Source organism: Anguilla rostrata, chromosome 5 (assembly GCF_018555375.3).
Source record: "Anguilla rostrata isolate EN2019 chromosome 5, ASM1855537v3, whole genome shotgun sequence".
Lineage (NCBI taxonomy): Eukaryota > Metazoa > Chordata > Actinopteri > Anguilliformes > Anguillidae > Anguilla > Anguilla rostrata.
In genome coordinates, this window is record NC_057937.1 from 4,249,407 (window position 1) to 4,268,838 (window position 19,432).

The window sequence follows — 19,432 nt, forward strand, 5'->3', positions numbered from 1 at the left end:
TGAATTAATTACATGTCGAAAATAAAACGTTTATTCTTTGTGCATAATGATAATTCAAATGGGCGATTGAATTTTCTGAAGAAAAATGTCAAAAAAATTATATTTTGAAGTTTGAAACATGATAAGATTTGAGGTATTTAAAAAGATCAAATTAAGGCTTCAATTATTGTAAACCTAGTAAGAGTTCTGGGAAGAAAAAGTCGAGCCTACCTATTTTTGGAATAAAACTATGAATATCTTACCTTATCTTACGGAAAATACCATATCTTTCCCCCACTTTCGTGCTGGAAGGTGGGATGGGGCTGAATTGGAATAGTACAATGGACACTGTATGCATATGCAAAGTTACTGCTTTGAAATGGCCACACATCATAAATCATGTACATTTAAGCATATATATATTCCGGCTTTCCTCGATTTTATTTAGCTAATATCATAGCTGCCCAACCCTGTTCCTGGAGATTTACCGTCCTGTAGGTTTTCATTTCCACTCTAATTTGGCACACCTGATTCTAATTAGGTGCTCAAGGATATCTGTAGCTGCTCTGCAAAGCGTCTTTGTGAAAGTTCTCTGTTAAAATTACTATACAAATAAAATGAATTTTACAAAATAAAATGGATGTGATGATGCGGAAAGCAATTTATTCAAAAAGCCTTCATAAATAACCATTTTGAGATGAGAATCTTTGGAAGTTACGATCTTGAAATACCGAACACAAGAAATGTTTAATCATGGTCTCGTCGAGCCACCGTAGTTCCCATATGCCCATTTGTTTTCGGACGTCAGTTTACTACTTCTCAAACGAAAAACATGGCGGCATCCAGCGCTGCAGGATGTTCAACTTCTGCCAACGCTAATGATGATATACCTACGTATGAGTACATAGATATAAACACCAAGCCATTTCACGTAGGTACCTTTGAAAATTTGTGGAAACAAACTCTGAATCCTAAGTATTACTCTATCCGAGATGTACACCAGGAAACGGATGAAGAATTTGCTGCAGATATCGGAATCCCTCCAGGAACAGTCGAAGAGCTCAAAGTTATCTGCAGGTTCGTGTGAAACGCTGATAATTCTGTTTACTCCAATACCAATTTGCGCATTTGCTAATCTAAGATTCGTTTTCCCCACGTAGTCCCCTGGTGACTGGAACGGAATAATTAATTGATCTTGTGCTTATTTGTGTAATTCATTAAATACTCAGATTAACAGAATTGTTCTCTACCTAAAGTAAAAATAAAAACATAGGTGGCCAGTACTGTATCTTTATAAAGGATTATATTGATTAACTCTGGTCCTGGACATGTCTATAGAGGGTTATCCTAGCTCTGTTCAAACTGTCATCGTATGAAATTGACAATAGTATGCGTTTTCTACAGCCTCGATACATTAAGATGTCACCCCGAAAATCAGCCTCCGGATACAGATGTGGTGCCCGCAGACCCTGGGCTGATGACCTTACGGTAAACACGCTTAGATGTATCGGAAAATGCTTATTGCTGTATGTGAGAAAAGTCCGTGCAAAGTTATTTGCGGTCATGCACTGAGCTTTTTGTGTTACCTCCTCTAAAAACCTTATCATCGCGAAATATCTGTGTCTCTGATTGATTTCAAGCCCTGAATTATTTTGTCATGTTGCAAGAATTTATCTACAAATAGCTTTTCTAGTTCTTTCTCTGATCCGTTTCTGTCTGTTCAGAGCCACGTGTGCTTGCTTTTCTGGGTGGATTCTTTCAACTTTTCAAATTAGATTTATCAGTGTTTTGTTTTTATAAATACATTTTTAAAAAAGACGTACACTTAAAAAAGATTTTGGTCTTTGGATTAAAATACATGCAGCTCTCAAACAGAAAAAAGAGTGTATGCCTTGTTAAGCACTGAAAGTATATGCATATGTTTATTGATACAAACTACAAAGACAATACTGCATGAAACACTGTAAAGCCTTCAAGAAATAAGACATTTGTTGTGGCAGCTGTTATTTGTCCCTTTCCTGGTTTTAAAGGATGAGGAAACGAAGGCAAGATTATAGGGAGACCCTCATTCGAGCTCAAACCTGCAGGCAAGATCTTTATGCAGCTGAGCTGGTGAGTTTATTTCACTGCTGATCAAAGCAATCTCAGCCTCATGCCTGTGGACTTGTGAGCTGTACTGGGTTGTGTGTATGTGTGTGTGTGTGTGCGTGCGCACGCATGTGCATATAGCTATTTCCTAGTTCTACTTTGTAAACAGTAGGTTAGTGTTGCACTCCCTCTCACTCACTCTCCTCTTTTCCCTCCTTCCCTTTCTCATTCCTTCCCTCCGTCTCTCTCCGTAGGAGAATCTGGCGATAGGTAAAAAACCTGTAGATCCGGAGGACCTGCTGCCGGAGGGGGAGATCATCCTGAGCGTCAACGTCCTGTTCCCAGTCATAACTGAGAGGGTGAATCACTGCGCCTACCCATAAACCCCTGCCACTGCTCGTGGAACCCCGGGACAGAAGAGGCTATTTATTGCAGCTTCAGTAGTTTTGTGGTTTTACATTTTGGCATCCTCACCGTGTATGACCAAAGATTTTCATGGTTACTTCAAAAGTGTATGATTTCAGTGTGGGAACTGCAAGTCATTCCCACCGACACGGTCATTCCGTCTAAATTTCAAACGGTTGTAAATTAATTTGAATTACACCAGGGTCTGTTATCTGAAGGGCACAATCTCCCTGATAAACTCGCTCCACCGTGAGGATGGGGTAATCGATTAATCCAGCAATGCCTTTAATCTTTTACCAAAAGTACATTATGCAATGATTTGACTTAAGGATAAGGACGTCAGAAACGATGATCGGTAGGTGAGCGAATGTCTGCGTGTGACGAACGCCGATGCTCTTTGACCGACGGTGAGCACGCCGTCTCAGTTTAAGCATTTCAAGGCGCGCCAGAACCTCCAGGTGCTGGGGTCTCAGAAGCTGACGGACCTGCGGGACGCCATCTGCTGTCTGAGCGACCTGCAGGTGTGCGGGGAGTTCAGCGACACGCCGGACATGGCGCCCGAGTTCATCAGCAAGGTGCGGCCCCCTCGCACATCCTCAAACTCGCACGTTTAAGGACAAAAACAATGTATGATATCTTGGCTCATCGTTTTAACTATATTATGGTGCATAACATGTCTTAAAACTCAGTAATAGTAGTAATGGTCAATACTTTACACCTAAATGGTAAATAACCTGACTAGGCAGTAGGATTGCAAAGGGTTGGAAAAATTCCGGTAAATTCCCAGAAACTTTCTTGAAACTTTCCACGGGAAAATGAGCTTGGGAATTTTGGAAACTTTTTTCCTACTTTTCAGTAATATGTTAGCTTATAAAAGCTATTATTATCAAATTTAGGTTGAAGCATTTGATAGATAATTGTTATGACGTATTATTTATTTAGAATTCTTTTTTTTTTTTTCAGGATCTCTTCAAGTCTGCCTTCCTCTTCCTGGAAGGAATTTTTTACAATGACATGCGATACCCAGAGTGCAAAGATCTGAGCCAGTAAGTCCTACTTGTGTGCAGGAAAAACTGCCACTCATAGTCTGTGACTATGATGTCATTTCCTGCAGGCCTTAGAACCTGTGGGGGTACTGACCCCTCTGTTAGCCGTGCGTACTGTAAGTGTGGAAGATACTGCCACTCTGTCATAACCTGTGACTGTGAGGTCATTTCCTGCTGGGTCAGGTGGTTCCCTGTGACTATGAGGTCACTTCCTCCTGGGCCAGGTAGTTCCCCTAGTCTTTGTAGGTGCAGGACCTGCTATGTCCACTCAGTACGCCACAGAGCTGAAGGCATAAGACTCGCCTTAAATGAACCGGCTAGTTGCAAGCGTAGCGTATGGGCTGTGGCTCCCAGCGCATGACCTTGTGGAGCCTGGATGACGAGGCTGCGGAAAGCACCGGAACATGTCGTTGGCTACGCCGTGCGTTGGCTACGCCCCTCCCTCGGTTTGATGCCAGGTGCAGGCAGAGGAGCTGAACAATTAGCTTTCATCACTGCTCTCAGGGATTGGCTGCAAAATGTCAAACCGCGAGTCACAAGGCAGATGAAATCGATCTGATGAAAGCATTCTCTAATTATGCATCTAAACCAAGACCACTGCCCGCGACAAAAATAAAACAAGGGCATAGCTGGCCAAGTTGTTGCGTTCAGAGCTGCGTGGTTCAGTATTTATGAAGGATTTGTGTGTGTCTGTGTTTTTCCCAGGACAGTTCGGGAATGGGCAGAGTCTCACGATATGCCCACGTTCCAGACTGCAAAGATGGAGGAGACGACGTTCCGGGACCTGAAGCTCAAAGTCGGATACCCCTACCTGTACTGCCACCAGGGCGACTGTGAGCACGTGGTCCTCATCACAGATATCAGGTCAGCTGGAGTTCACCGCTTCTCAGCGTCTCCCGCACACCGTGCGTGAGGTCAGGGGCAGTAACCTGCGGGAACCCGGCCCACTTAACCCTTTAAGGCGTGAGGTCACACATGCAATCAGAATGTTTTCAACTGAACATTCTAATCACAAGTATGTGATTAGAATGTTCTTAACGGAACATTCTAATGCTGATGTAACTGAATGCAAAGTTTCAAAACTCTGAAATATGTATTTTGAAATATATCATTCCAAAAAACCTGCTCTTCAAAAGGTTAAACCCGTCTCTCCTGTGCAGCCTTCCCAGAGCAACATTTGAACCTGCCCCTATGGGCTGTGCGAGTGGCTGTGTTGTCGTTTGTCTGCGTCGTGGGTTGTGCTGCTGATGTTTCTTGTGTCTGTGCACAGCTGTGTAATCGAGCATCTACCTGTCCCCCCCCCCCAGACTGGCACACCGGGACGACTGCCTGGACCTGAAGCTCTACCCCCTCCTCACCTACAAGCACAGGATGATCAGCCGAAGGTGTGCGGTCTGCAACCTGTACATCAGCAGGTAACGATCGCCCCGCCGCGCCTCCGCACACACACCCGCGCGCAGCGTCTCCATGGCAGCGAGGACACGTTTCCCTTTTCCTGGAGTACGAGCCGTTGGAATGGACGCCTTTCTGTGTTTGCCAGGTGGATGACCACCAACGACAGCTTCGCGCCGACAGACCCCTGCCTGTTCTGCGACATCTGCTTCCGGATGCTTCACTACGACCCCGAGGGGAAAAAGCTGGGGGACTTCCAGGCCTTCCCGTACGTGGACCCCGGCGCCTTCAACTGAGCCCCCCCCCCACCCTCACCTGGCTACTGAATGTCGCTATGGTTACCTGGCGCCAGCGCACGAATGCTACTTTGCACGTGCTTCTCCCGGGCTGATGAGAGGGAAGGCCAACGCAGTTACCAATGCTGAGAGGATTTCCACGGTAACAATGGTGGTTTGGTCAAAGATTGTGTTGATCTCTCAAGATCCACCAACAAGCCGACTGGAAGAGGAGCACGGCCAGTTTTGCTTTACCCAGCACCTTTTCACAGTGTTAAAATTCACACGTTTGGGGTCTTGAGTTTTGCTTAGACTATACTTATTTTGGCAGTTCCATTTTCCGTAAAAACTTTGAGTGTATGATTCTGAACAGTATTTTTGAGTATTTTTTTATTAAATTAAACTTTTTTCAATATTAAACTTTTGCATCAGATGTAATTTGTCAGGCAGATTAATAACTTTGTTTCGGAGAATTCTGAAACCGACTTTTCGCATTCCCATCGTGTGTTTTTGGATTTAGGAAATTTACGTAGAAACTGCAGATGTTACTGGATAATCAACTGACACTTTTTGTATCCGCATTGGTTGATGAGGCTCCCAGCTAACAGAGAATGTTCTCTCAGTGTTACTGGAATGTTTTGTCAATGTTATAGCCATTGCCACTACATGGCAGTGAGTGTTTTGCGCTAGCTGGGATAGCATGTCCTGGTGTTTCCAGTACACATTCAACTTTCAGGAACCGATAAAGGCCACTTAATAAAGTATATTGGAGCACCTAACAGGAGTGAAGACGACCACGGTGTGTTATGGATGAAGGTTACTGCTTTTATTAATGGAGGAAAAAAACAGATTCACACACAAAAATACTCTTATTTACAGTGATGAGTCAGAAAAATGGGCAACTTTTAAACTGGCAGACGTTTAAAAAAAAAAAAAAAAAAAAAACAACAGAACAACATACAGTAAGTTGGCAAAATAAAACCTTGGCACACTATTCAGTAACTCTTCCTTTGGCAGTACAACTGCTCTGAAATGACGGATTTAAGAAATATGTACAATCTATACTAAAGAAAGGAGATGGACCACGAGTGTGCAAATGTTTTCAGACACAACTCCTCTTCGGCTACTTGAAGCACGAGTACTCGGGACGAGCCACACAGTCTACAAGTCTACTTCCGGAACTGGGCGAAAAGCTGCGTTATGCGCGAGGTGTTGCGGGATGCGAAGGCGTGAGCAGAGGGGCGTACACACGGGAATGTTTAAAAAACGCTGGCGGAAAGCGTGTCCTAGCGACAGACCGTAGACCGCGTTCGCCACCGTACAGCCTTGCAAGCTGCCGCGGATCCTTCATTACAGAGAAATACAGAAATGGCGGCTGCGCGGTTAAAAAAAAAAAGGCGGGAAAATTAAAATGGCGGGCAACAGAAGCAGATGTGTGCGAGGGCCGAGACGACGGAGGCGGGGGGACGATGGGGGAGCACTTCGGTTGAAATGATCGTGACGGAGAGACACTCATTAACACTTAAAAATCTAAAACACAGACCAAATCACAGCAGGCCCTACAGGTGGCTGGTATCCAGAGACAGACGGTGGGGGGGGGGGGCTTCTCCTCGGATTGCACAGGGGGGGTTTTGGTGTGGGGTAACTTGGTTCAGTAAGGCTCTTTGACTTCATTTCCAGGGCTGTGTGTGTGGCTTCAGCTTCAGGCAGACTCCTCCTGGGCCTTAGGAACACTGAAATCACCAAGGCAACAAACATCTGAGAATACAGGAGGCACTGTGACACATTCTCCACCTGTCTCACCTGAGTCCCGCCCCACACCACCCTGTCTCATCCGTTTAGCTCCACCCCCATCTCACCTGAGCCCCACCCTGTCTCACCTGTTTAGCTCCAGCGCTGCGGCGTCCTCTGCAGGTTTCTCTCGGCTGTCCTGCTTCTCCTCAGAGCTGCTGTCCCCGTTTACAGTCTTATCTGCAACACACACACACACACACAAATTTATTCTGAACTACAAATAAGCAGGAGTCATAACTAATAAAATCACAAATAGTTTGCGCACACGCTATAATTGATCAACTGATTTACAAAAGTCCTTCGCAAAATGATGAACCCCCCCCTCCCTTTTTTATTTGAAAGGGACAAGCACAGTGAACACTGACACCAGAGAGATGACAGCACCTAATGCTCTGGCCACACCCGTTTAGCCAAAGCTAATTTCCAAACAACACGCCCTTCTGTTCTCCAGCACGATTTCTGGAAATATCCTCTCGGAGTTCGTCAGCATGGGGCGGACAACCGCCGAGGTTCCTGTGATTCGCCGACTTTGCATCGAACACAAAGGCAGTAGAATCTAGCGCTTCACCCTAACGCACTGCGAAACCACCGTTCCAGCCGATGCCTGCTGACACCCTGTTCCACACCGCAGCCTACGTACGGTCTAACGCAATCTAACACCGACCAACGCAGTCACACGCTCCACAGCCTACAGCCTAACACAGTCACCAATACCGAACAATATTACTCAGCCACTCAACACATTCACAGTAAATGAGACTAATATTTCTCTGCCTCCAAGCTTTCATACACTAGTGATGTACTGATGGAGTTCTGTAGTAAGAGGAGTGCATTGTGGGTGATGGAGTATAGCAATGCACGTGCATAGTTCCTTGGTGTGCAGTGATCCAGGTGTGCAGCCATACAGGTGCGTAGTGCCCCAGGTGCATAGTGATACAGGTGTGTAGTGGTCCAGGTGCGTTGTGACCCAGGTGTGTAGTCATACAGGTGCATAGCGATACAAGTGTATAGTGGCCCAGGTGTGTAGTGATGCAGGTGTGTAGTTGCTCAGGTGTGTAAATGTCCAGGTGCGGTGTTGCTCACCTGCGTTCTGCTCCTGCTCGGCCTTCTTCAGCGCACCGCGCTTGGCCTCCTCGTGCAGCCGCTGCTCCGCCAGGGACTTGTTGAGGACGGTGCTGATGACGGAGTCGCCCTCCCCCACCAGGAACATGGTCTTGAACTTATTGTACAGCATGGTGGCCTTGTCCATCACGTCCTGGCAGGCCTTAAACCTGCGGATCTGCCAAACGCAGACAACAGCCTCAAACCCCGCCCACCTGTCTGATACAACACACTCAAACCCCGCCCACCTGTCTGATACAACACCCTCAAACCCCGCCCACCTGTCTGATACAACACACTCAAACCCCGCCCACCTGTCTGAAACCCCGCCCACCTGTCTGTTACAACACACTCAAACCCCACCCACCTGTCTGCTAAAACAGCCTCGAACCCCGCCCACCTGTCTGTTACAACACACTCAAACCCTGCCCACCTGACTGAAACCCCGCCCACCTGTCTGTTACAACACACTCAAACCCCGCCCACCTGTCTGATACAACAGCCTCAAACCCCGCCCACCTGTCCAATATTTACTGTCTTAACACTTTCTTTGCTGTGGCATTATTGGACGATGCGGGCGGGGTCTGCCATACCTTTTTGAGGGTGGCGATGAGCTCGCTGTGTTTCTGCAGGTGCTGAGTGGAGACCTGGAGCGTGCCCAACTCGTCCAGAGCCGCCAGACACTTCTTCACATCCTGTTTAGAGAGAAGTGTGTCATTGTATACTCGCAGCCCTTTATTCTACCCACAATCCCCTAGCCCTGCTGACAAGCCATTGGCTCTCAAGAGTCGCAGCTATTTCCCAAATTTCACTCCTTTTGCGTTCTCTCATTTCCTAAACATTAGCGATAGAAAACATTATTTTTTCCTCCAGTACAATCTCAGTAACATGAATACAAGTATCACTGACCTTTGATAGACAATCTATACAAATATATGAATAATATAAATAATTCCATACAAAAAAATGTAATCTTCAATCAAAGAGCAGGTTCTGTGTCTCACTTACAGGGTTGTCGATCTTCAGAGAAACTTTGATCTCTCCATGTAATCGCTGCAGTCTGGACTCTGTGGACAAATCTGAATATGCGGGGAAAACAAACTTCAATAACCGAAAATCAGCCAGGACATAAGAAAGCCTGAAGTACAGACTGAGCACTGATCGCCCTAAAATGCAAAGCCACTCAACCCAGCAGGGGTCAGAGCACACACTCACCCTTTTTCTTCTCTCCTTTCCTGTCTTCTACTTTCTTTCCATCCTCTTTGTTCTGCCTGGAGGAGGGAGAGGAACATACTCCTTTCATTCCACACTAGAACACACCTTTCAATAATCTGCAATTCACTGCAGTTATCCATATTTTTGCAGCATTCACTTCCATTGCCTGTCAGTGTTCTAGAACTGCAGTGCTTTCAATCACCAGCAGTGATTGTGACATCAGCATCAGAATGCTCAGCTAAGAACGTTCCAATCAAATGCCTGTGATCGCACACCTTAGAGGACTAAGGAACATTTCAGTTATTCATCAGCTACAGATTAACACGCTGAGCCCTCGACACGGCGACGTGCCCAACACAGTTTAGCGTTTAACACACTGCTGCGCGTCGGGAGGCCAGCGGCACACTGACTCACTCGGCGGTCTTGCCGTCCTCCTGTTTGCGTCGCCTGTCCTCTCGTTCCGTCTCCATGGAGACCTGCTGGGGCTTGGCCGCGTTGCGTCGCCTGCCGGGCGCGCTCTTGCTTTTCTGTGTTAAAAGAAGCGCGTGCAGGTCACAGACCGGGCCTCTCTTACCGAAACACACACACACAAGAAAGGCACCCACTTCATTAAAACGATTTAGACAAAATGTTCAAATGCAGGGTCGACGAGTAAAGCTCTCTCTAGCTAAACCCCCAGCGTTTCCGCTGAGTTGAAGCGTTTACTTTGCGTCCCCTTCGCCACGCACCTCCTCATCCTCGGTGTCGGACGCGCTCTCCTCTCGGCCGTTCCTCCTGCGCTTCCCCTCGGGCTCCTCCTTCCCCTCCTGCTCCTTCAGCTGCTCCTCCTCTCTCCTCCTCCTGCCATCGCTCTTCTTCTCCTCCTCCGCTTTCTGGCCCCGGCTCTTGTCCTCCGTTCCCCTCTTCCGCTTTCTGTCCATCTCCACCACATCCCTGAAATCAGGACGTACACATACACACACACACACACACACACACACACAAGCACGCACACATGCACAAACACACACCAAACACACACCATAGCCGGTTGAGCAAGCTGTGGTTCCAGTAGAAGGTTCCAGAATAAGAGAACGTGTAAGCTCTGGTTCTGTGCAAAACAGGCAGCTCACCGCTTCCCACAGATGTTTATGAACCGTCTGCATCAATGTACACACTACTGCACAGACTAACTGTACATACACCGCCTGCCTGCAAGCTTTTACACCCCTGCACGTATACTCCTCTCTCTGACTCTGTACCCTACTGCGCAGACACCCTCTGCGTGTGTGCGTCTGCGCATGCGGACGCGTGAGGAAGAGTACATTTCACTGCTGGAGCTGCGCAGGTCCTGCGACGCCTGCTGCTGCAGAAACAGCATCTTCTCCGCCTTGGGCTTCCTGCCACGACGTTTAGGAGTGGCCTCGCCACCTAAAAAAGAGTTACACACACACACACACACATTAATACACACGCACACTTCAATATACACATACGCACACACACACACTTCAATACTGCGTGCAAAGACATACACTAATACTGCGCACACGCACAAACACAGACAATATTGCGTACATGCAGGCGCACAGACACACAAATGCGTGCACACACTCATGCACACGCACACATACAGTCTTTAATACTGCACTCACACACACTCACAACATCATACCAACACATACACGCTTCGTCAGATGTAAGCACACAAACACGCACACACTGGACACGGGGCAAGCACATAAACATACACACACTGGACACGGGGTAAGCACACAAACATACACACACTGGACACGGGGTAAGCACACAAACACACACACACTGGACACGGGGTAAGCACACAAACACACACACACTGGACACGGGGTAAGCACACAAACACACACACACTGGACACGGGGCGTTTCCATTTTACCTGCAGGGCTAGACGTAGGGCTGGTGGCCTCGTCGTCTTTTTCTGAATCCTGTTCCACTTCGCTCTGAAAAAAAAAAAAAAAAAACATTTTTCACAAATTCACCAAAGCGTAGTCTGAGCAAAACCAACCATGAGTGTCCAGAGAGCCTTATTTTTCACCTTACATAACATTCAAGTGTGTGTGTGTGCCTGCACACCGGCACATGCGTGTGCACGGAGACATGTACACGCACAGTGCTGCAGATGTACACGCATGATTCACATGTGCACATACGGGGTAGCAGTACAATACAACAGCTCAGGAATTGGGCTTGCGACGGTTGTGAGTTCATGAGTCAAAGGTCATGGGTTTGATTCCCAGCTGGGGTGCTAACATTGTATCCTTCGGCAAAGTACTTAACCTGAAGTGCTTCAGTAAAATATGCAGCTGTATGAACATGCCGTACTTTAAAATGTAATCTGTGCCAGTTGCTCTGAATAAGAGCACCTCTGAATGACGTAATGTAAACGCAAGGTGTGTGTGTGTGTATGTGTGTGTGTGTGTGTGTGTGTGTGACTGACGGATGAAACTGACCTTTTTCTTCCTTCCCCGTTTGGGTTTTGGTGGAGTGTCAGTGGTACCTTTCTGAGCCTAAACGTTAAAAAAAAAAAACACAAGTGCTCTTACAGCAGCATAAAAAAGCAATGAGTCAAAGGGTTAACAGGGCTACATTTTGGAACCGACTCATCACCTGTTTGATGATACTTTACCGCCACCTACTGGACTGATGGCAACAGTAAATCCATTCATGTTCAATAAACATTTCAGTCAAAAAAAAAAAAATGCCATCCCCGTAATCCATCCCAAACAAGACAGCATGCAAGGTGAGGATGAGGACACACTCCCCTTTACTAGGCTTTTCTAGTGGTTTGATACAGTTCACAGTGGTAAGGACTGACTTGTACCAAAGGGCGCGGTGATTCGTAGGACAGCGTTGTACTGGCAGTACTATGCATGCTTCAGTAAAATCAGCTGTATAATGATACAATGTAAGCTATTAAAAATGTACGTCTGGATAGAGGTCTGCTAATGCCTGTAATTCATGATGTAATGATCGCAGATATAAACACTGATATACCAGGTTAAGTATCTGAGTGTAAATCAGTTAAACACTGATGGAAGCCAGAGTAAAACGCTTCTTGTAAGCCCATAACTTATCCTTGCTTGAGTGCACACAGAGACATCCGCTCTGGAATTCATTTCTCTAGTACCAGCTGCAAGGATTCATTCGCTGACAGAGACCACGAAAACCTGCATCAGACCACTTTTTACAAATATACACACAGCCGCAATCATTATTAAATGCGAAGTGCAGTCTCTTAACACAGATGATGAAAACCCCAGATATTCTCGCAGTCGTCAGCATGCACACCAGTCAGAACGGAAAAAAACACTCATTCACACAGAGATGAAAGAGTTCAGCGGACTTGTGAATAAATGCGCTTCAGAGCTCACCAGGACCAATTATAAAGCAACAGATAAATCCTCAGTCTGTAGGGATTGGGAAAATTCAACTGAAAAATCCCCCCAAAAATAAAAACACATCACATCTACACACATTTTGTTTTGGCAATTAATAAAGATATCCACATACCCGCAGAACTCTGTCACGCCTGTACACAGACCAATGACCGTTAACAATGTTTACACTGAATGGGCTACATTTAAGGTCAGACAGGACTTTTGCACAAAGAGTTCAGTGCTGTGTCTGATAACACATTTAACACTCCGTATGACATCCTGCTGGGATGTTGCCCCTTTCTGACTGCACAAGGTACCGATCACTACAGAGGTACTCTGAATTTGGCGAAGGAAATTGTGATTGAGACAGCTTGAGATGCAGAAAAACAGAGACCGTCGCCTTAGCGACAGCTTACCCACCGCCAAGGGCTAAAAAGCATGCTTAGCCACCGTGTCCCCACACTGACGCACCGAGAACATCATCCCAAAAAAAATGAAACTAAAATAAAATCCCAAAACATCCGAAAACAATCAGAAACACATCCCCTAACGTCCCGTCATGAAATGTCTCCCCGCAGTGACCGGGCGGGGGGCGGGGGGGGTTGGGGGCCCATGCAGTGTACCTACATCCTCGGTTGGGGTCAGAGGTGCATCTATGACCCCGGACTCCGCCTCCTGCTCCTCCTCACTGCCGCCCACCTGGACCGAGAGTGACCAAACACACAGGTGCGCGGGGCACACAGTTAAAGAGGCTCCGCCCCTGGTATCTGCTGCCCCTCAGCACAGGTTTGGCACAGGCCAGCACCGGATAGCACTGGTTGGCACAGGCTAGCACCAAATGGCACAGGCTACCACAGGTTGGCACAGCCTAGCACCGGATAGCACAGGTTGCCACAGGCTAGCGCCAAGTGGCACAAGCTACCACGGGTCGGCACAGGCTTGCACCAGTTGGCACAGGTTGGCAGGAGATAGTACCGGATGCGACATACTGGCACCGGATGGCCTAGGCTAGGCACCGGACAGGACAGGACAGGCTGCTGCACACGGGTTTCTGCGTTAAACAGCGCTCCTGAGCCAAAATGCTATTATGATCTCTGAACACCCATCTGCAGGCAACAGGCATATCTTCCAGCACGATCTGGAACAAAGTTCTCATGTCTTGCCCTCTGGGTGTGAATCTATACTGCAAAAAACGGTATTATCACAATCATTGGTTGAGATAAATGAAAAAAAAAATGTCAGTCAACCAAGCTCCACCTAACCTCAATATACATTATATCCGTCCAACAACTGCACAGGAGAAAATGCTTTATTATTTTGCAAATGGTGAGAAATGCTCGCACCCAGATTACACGTTTCGGTGCGGCCACCAAAACACGACCCTGACGACACAGGAAGCCACGTCAGAGACCAGCGAATCAGCTGTAGAACATGGCAACCCTGAGCCCTGCGCCCGGCTCCTTCCTCTTCAGTTCACACCTCCGCCCTCGACCCCCCTCTCTTACTTTAGCAGACGAGGACTTTCTTCTCTTGTCTGGCGTCTTCCCTTCTTCCTCCTCCTGCTCTGGGCCGCTGTCCGTCGCCATGCCAACGGGCCTCATCTGCAAAGCGTGCAGTGTGTCAGTGCTGACACTGAGGTCAATGTGTCAGTGCTGGTACTGAGGAGAGTGGGTCAGTGCTGGCACTGAGGTCAGTGTGTCAGTGCTGGTACTGAGGAGAGTGTGTCAGTGCCGGTACTGAGGTCAGTGTGTCAGTGCCGGTACTGAGGAGAGCGTGTCAGTGCCGGTACTGAGGTCAGTGTGTCAGTGCCGGTACTGAGGTCAGTGTGTCAGTGCTGGTACTGAGGTCAGTGTGTCAGTGCTGGATGTGCACGACCTGCATGTTTTTGGCACCCTAAATATAATATAATATTATCATAAAGAGTAATAAAAATTGGACCATAAATATGACAATTACCATTAAAAAAAAATGCAGCAATGGGCTTTCAGCTTGAGCACTACTGGCCCTTGGTATAGTGGGCACCTGCTGAACAGCAAACTGTTCTTGTGAACATGATCTTGCAAATATGATCAAACTTGTGTCACCACGGCGACGCAGCGACGTACCTTCTGTCCCGTCAGCTCCACCTTCGGATTATTCTCTATCTCCCACAGGCCTTCGTTAAATCCCTTCCTTTTGTTCGGTTTTCCGTATTTTTCCTTGTTCGGCAAGTAAGGAAATATGTCTTTGGGTCCCAAGAATGCACTAAATGCAAAAAAAAAGATATTTATAAATAAAAACATTTTACCCCATTAAATGTTCCTCTCAGGGCTGGTGTTCATTCACATTTTCTGAAGAACCGCATTAATCGTTAATTATGCAAAGTAACCCCCAAATCCACCATTTTAGACTTGGGGGGGTTACTTTGCACAGTGACACACCAAGAAAACTAAATGCAGTTAATCTGAGAAAACAACGAAGGCTGAAAATTTCTAATTCTACTTACGTCTCATGAGTACCAAAGAAGAAAATGGGAAACTTTATGTTGGAGGGTTTCACAGCACCGTCAGGAACTTCATCAATCTGAAATAAGGAACATTATCAGAACATTAGACACGTACACACCGACAGGCAGGCAGTGGTTACAGCACTACATACATCCACATCTATGTACCTGTACTCACACATGCACGGTTTACATAAGAGATGGTGTCACTCAAAGCATGACAGGCCCGCTAAACGTGAACGTTATAAACGGGACTGCACTGAGTTCTCAATTACAAACAAGAAAAACAAAAACACAGAAGACTCTTACAGGTTCGGTCTCGATAGTAGTCAGCTTCAGTAAAGGAGAATGCGTGCGCTTACCCTGGCTGGCCAGTGGGGATATCCTTTCATCTTGGCGAAAATCAAGTCTCCAGGTTTGAAATCTCGAGTCATTTTGGAGTTGGTGATTCTAATAGTGTGACAGGAAACAAGACAATATTATCAATATTATTAATAATAATAATAATAATAATTATTATTATTGATGTTGTTATATTATTATTGTATTATTATTATAATAATACTGTCAACCAACCCATCCCCTCTAAAATAGTGATAAAACAAACTTTCGAATGCACGCAACAGAAACAAATGTTTTAAGTTTTTTTATTTATTGGAAAAAAGTTTGTTGAATGCATAGACTACGGTTGAATGCAAAGAGCGAGAGCGTGCACGTGGGCCCGTGCCGCCCAAGACGAGTTCAGCCCCCCCGCGGCAGCGGCGGCAGCAGCAGCAGTGTTCTCCCCGCTGCACTGCGCTCTGCAGGGAGGTGAGTGTCCACGAGCTGACCCCCCCTCCCCCCGATCCCGGTCACATTTACCAACCATCCACACAAACAAGCGAAGCGTGCACTACAAATGCTTACTGTAGCGTACAGCAACGAATATTCCATTTCAGGTCGTCCACCTGGTTAACATTGAGCAGGTCCTCGAAGGTAAATAAATAGATGCTTATCCTACCCTTGCTAGCTACGTAACGTTAGCTAGCTTGTATTTTCCGGTGACATAAACGACCCAAGTCCTCCCCACAAAATATGCATTCTAGCTTGAGAGGCTAAACGTAGAATATGTCAGAGAAAGAAACATGTATTACAGATCCACGTGTCTACGATCACAATGGCATTTTCAAGATTAGCATTAGTGAAAAGCTTCTATGCTTACCCCAATCGACAGAAGCACACACTGCAAACCAAGTCCCTGTACTCCCGCGCAGCTAAGCGACGGACTGCTCTATGATTGTTCCGAATGGGGGGGACGATTTCTAAATAACCGAAACTGATTTGTTTTGTAAGACTTGTGCCGCTGTATTAAGCGTCAAACTAATATTACTATATTACTTAAAGTCTTCTTCAGACCTGAAGTAACACCGAGGTATAACTTTTGAAACGAAAGAGAACTTTATTGAAATATTTACACCTCATTTTGGTTCAGGACCGTAAGGTTAAGTCAAATGCGCAAAACAAAACAGAATAGCTGGGTTCTTTAAATGGTTAATGATGAATGCAGACGGAGTTTTGAAATGAGGGATGCAACAACCCGTCTTTGAAACTTTGTGAACAATTGTAAATATTGTCTGTACGCCGCAATTTCAGCGTTTCAGACTGTATGACGTTAAAACGGCCTCGGTGTTGTACTCGCTTCTTTCCCGTTTTCAGAGCCATGAACCAGGAAATGATAAACCCGATGTCATTTCTAGGAATAAAAGGTGAAGATGATCGCACTGATGCTCAGTAGGCTATTTAAATGCGAGATAATTAAATTCCAATTTCGAAAAATATAGGTAGATAAAGAAATTATTATTTTATGATTATATTGAATGATAATGAACACGAGGCTTGCATTTGTGAAAAGTACAGGATCATTCAGTGTAGTGTGAATTGTGGAATTAATACTGTAGATACATATTTAGTATAAAATGAGCAAATGTGTCGTTGATAAATCAATGGGATTTATAATTATATACCTTAATGCGATTTTATATGTCTAAATCTCAATTTAATTTATATATGCTATATCTCAGTGGGATGTCCTGGTAACGTATAAGTTAAATATAAACTTAAAAATAAATGAATTATTTACATAATTGCACCATCTTAGGATTCTGGAGTCATGGAAGTTTCTGCTCTTCTCCACGTTAAATGTTTATTGATTAATTAATTGATCCACCTAAATATCAGGGGTCCGGTGAGGAGAACTTCTCACATAATTACCCTTAGTGTGCAGAGGATAGGGTGCAGTTAGTTCAGGCGTGGGCAATTCCATTCCTCCAGAGCCGATGTGTATGCAGGTTTTTTTTGTCACTAATTACACTGAACAAAGGAGCAAATGAGCTGCATACATTTAGGCTGATTTAATCGTAGTTATGTCCACAATAAGTTTAATGAAAACGGTCTTCAGATGTCATTCATGAACTTGTAAGGAAATGTAATTGAAATATCAATTACTGAATGATTGGGCTAATTTAATAAATGAAATACAAAACCAAAACAAAAACTCTGTCTCTATTGCTGTGCATGCAACTTTTATGATTAAAATTACTTACGTTTCGGACCTCTCTGTCGTTTGCCAAAGGCTTAGAATGAATGGCAAAACATCCTTTTATGAAGAGTTCCCATAATTAGGCCCATGATGAAATCCAAGGGGGAAAAAAAAGTTAAAATAAATGAAATCCAGAAACGGATACCGCCCACCGATGAGTTCGCTGAGTTATAAAAGCTGATTTATGTCGTCCTCGCCTTAATTGACTGTAAGCTTAGGGTTGTAACTAGGCAGCTGTTTCGTAGGTGACTTAGGTGCATTAACTGTCTTAACGACTACTTGTATTTTTTCCATAGACTGCGTTGTTGCCGTTCTCGTTGTTAGTGTTAATCAGTTTAACCTTCAGGGTCCAAGTTGAACTGTGCGGTTGTTCCCTGCACTTGGACCGGTACTTCTCTCTAGGGGTTTCGTCATACTTGTTCCTGGTTATGGTTATACACTTTGCTGTACGTCGCTCTGGATAAGAGCGTCTGCCAAATGCCTGTAATGTAATGTAATGTAATCGTTTCCGGAAGATTGTGCTCTTTGGGAGCTGTTCTGCTGGGCCTGTAGGTTCAGGGCACTCTCGGTTGTGGATCCTTCGGGCACCGAGTTTGTGTTTCTTGCAGGACAAATTTTTTGATGTGGGGTCAGGGGACAGAACCTCCAGGATGGTCTTCTCTGGAATTTTTGTGTTAGTTAAGTGTAAATTTGCAATGATGTGCAGTAATGGAAACGGACCTACTTGTCCACTCCTTGAGTACATGCATCTGGTAATGTGGTAAACAATGCATAAAAATGTGTTTTGTTGTACATGAAGAGATAACTTTTTTTTTGTTAATTTTATTATGCCTGTACCTTGGAAACTTTCTCCCCTCAGAAACTCTCAAATTTTCCTGAAGTTACAGGGTGTTACCTCAAAGAACCAGAAGGGGGCACTAGAGCTCAAAGTCAGGATGGTCCCGGCAGTTCCCTCTTATACAGTCACTGAAGCCAGTGTAGCAGAAATCAGAGACGCCTGTCTGAGATAATGTCATTCCGCAGACCTTCAATAAGGGCGTAACTTGTTTCCTGGGTAGGGGATCTTGGTTCTTTTCTAGCCCCCTAGACCCAAAATCTCCACCTCAAAAAATATCACAAAATAACGGTATCTTCAAACTCAACTACCTGCAGAAGGAACACAAGTTTGGAAAAATGTGTTTCTGAGAGGAATGTTTAGATGTTTTTATGCTTTTATAAGATTTCTTTGTAAACTGGTGTCCCTTCTGCGGGTAGCTGAGTTCGAAGATATTCCTGGTCTTGGTTCAGGGTTCCACAAACCTGCAGAAGATAAGTAACATAAAATAAAAATAAAATAGAATTAATTGCTGTTACTTCCAAGGTAATCCAAATCTTGCAGAATTAAAAAAATATCAAAGCAACTCCTGCAGAGAAATGGCCATCAACCAAACCTATCAGCTGACAGAAAATCACTAGGAATTAATTTTGTGTAATTTTTGTGGCTGAAATTATTAAAGAACTTCAAGGACTCCAGCTCTGCATTCACTTATGTATATTCAAATAATGAGAGCGCTTTATGCCTTCCTCCTTGTGAAGAGTATTTCGCTGAAGGATATGAGTTTGTGTCAATATTAATGTGCAAGAGCCCAGGTCCAGGTCTGCTGTGGCAAACTCCGAGAAATCATATTTTCCATAAG

The 19,432-nt window shown here is 45.3% G+C and overlaps 2 protein-coding genes across 4 annotated transcripts; one reads left to right on the forward strand and one right to left on the reverse strand.

The window, feature by feature from the left end:
* Positions 1-728: 728 nt before the first annotated feature.
* snapc3 (small nuclear RNA activating complex, polypeptide 3) lies at positions 729-6,141 on the forward strand. Its single transcript, XM_064334647.1, has 9 exons — positions 729-1,056; positions 1,384-1,467; positions 2,010-2,091; positions 2,322-2,426; positions 2,898-3,047; positions 3,436-3,518; positions 4,224-4,382; positions 4,826-4,933; positions 5,059-6,141. The coding sequence occupies exons 1-9, from the start codon at positions 812-814 to the stop codon at positions 5,204-5,206; spliced, it is 1,164 nt and encodes a 387-aa protein (XP_064190717.1). The 5' UTR covers positions 729-811; the 3' UTR covers positions 5,207-6,141.
* psip1a (PC4 and SFRS1 interacting protein 1a) lies at positions 5,990-16,607 on the reverse strand. 3 transcript variants are annotated; one of them, XM_064334644.1, is made up of 17 exons: positions 16,380-16,607; positions 15,541-15,628; positions 15,179-15,255; positions 14,799-14,937; positions 14,199-14,294; positions 13,321-13,392; positions 11,767-11,823; positions 11,193-11,256; positions 10,600-10,705; positions 10,024-10,228; positions 9,710-9,822; positions 9,296-9,351; positions 9,089-9,159; positions 8,674-8,775; positions 8,063-8,258; positions 7,066-7,156; positions 5,990-6,918 (listed from the first exon to the last, which is right to left on the reverse strand). In XM_064334644.1, exons 2-17 carry the CDS (start codon positions 15,610-15,612, stop codon positions 6,888-6,890), a joined length of 1,548 nt encoding a protein of 515 aa, XP_064190714.1. In that variant the 5' UTR covers positions 15,613-15,628; positions 16,380-16,607; the 3' UTR covers positions 5,990-6,887. The 3 variants fall into 3 exon arrangements, with proteins under 3 accessions (XP_064190714.1, XP_064190715.1, XP_064190716.1); XM_064334645.1 differs by lacking the exon at positions 16,380-16,607 and adding an exon at positions 16,085-16,352; XM_064334646.1 differs by lacking the exons at positions 13,321-13,392; positions 16,380-16,607.
* Between the last annotated feature and the right edge of the window lie 2,825 nt (positions 16,608-19,432).

Bases quoted from the DNA above. Each gene is read 5' to 3' on its own strand.
- snapc3 (XM_064334647.1), top strand. From the start codon at position 812: ATGGCGGCATCCAGCGCTGCAGGATGTTCAACTTCTGCCAACGCTAAT. The intron at 2,092-2,321 runs GTGAGTTTATTT...CTCTCTCCGTAG, and splicing joins ATCTTTATGCAGCTGAGCTG to GAGAATCTGGCGATAGGTAA. The intron at 4,934-5,058 runs GTAACGATCGCC...TGTGTTTGCCAG, and splicing joins TGCAACCTGTACATCAGCAG to GTGGATGACCACCAACGACA.
- psip1a (XM_064334644.1), bottom strand. From the start codon at position 15,612: ATGACTCGAGATTTCAAACCTGGAGACTTGATTTTCGCCAAGATGAAA. The intron at 11,824-13,320 runs GTAGGTACACTG...TTTAACGTTTAG, and splicing joins CTCTGACCCCAACCGAGGAT to GCTCAGAAAGGTACCACTGA. The intron at 9,823-10,023 runs GTGCGTGGCGAA...CTTTTAACACAG, and splicing joins CCGACACCGAGGATGAGGAG to AAAAGCAAGAGCGCGCCCGG.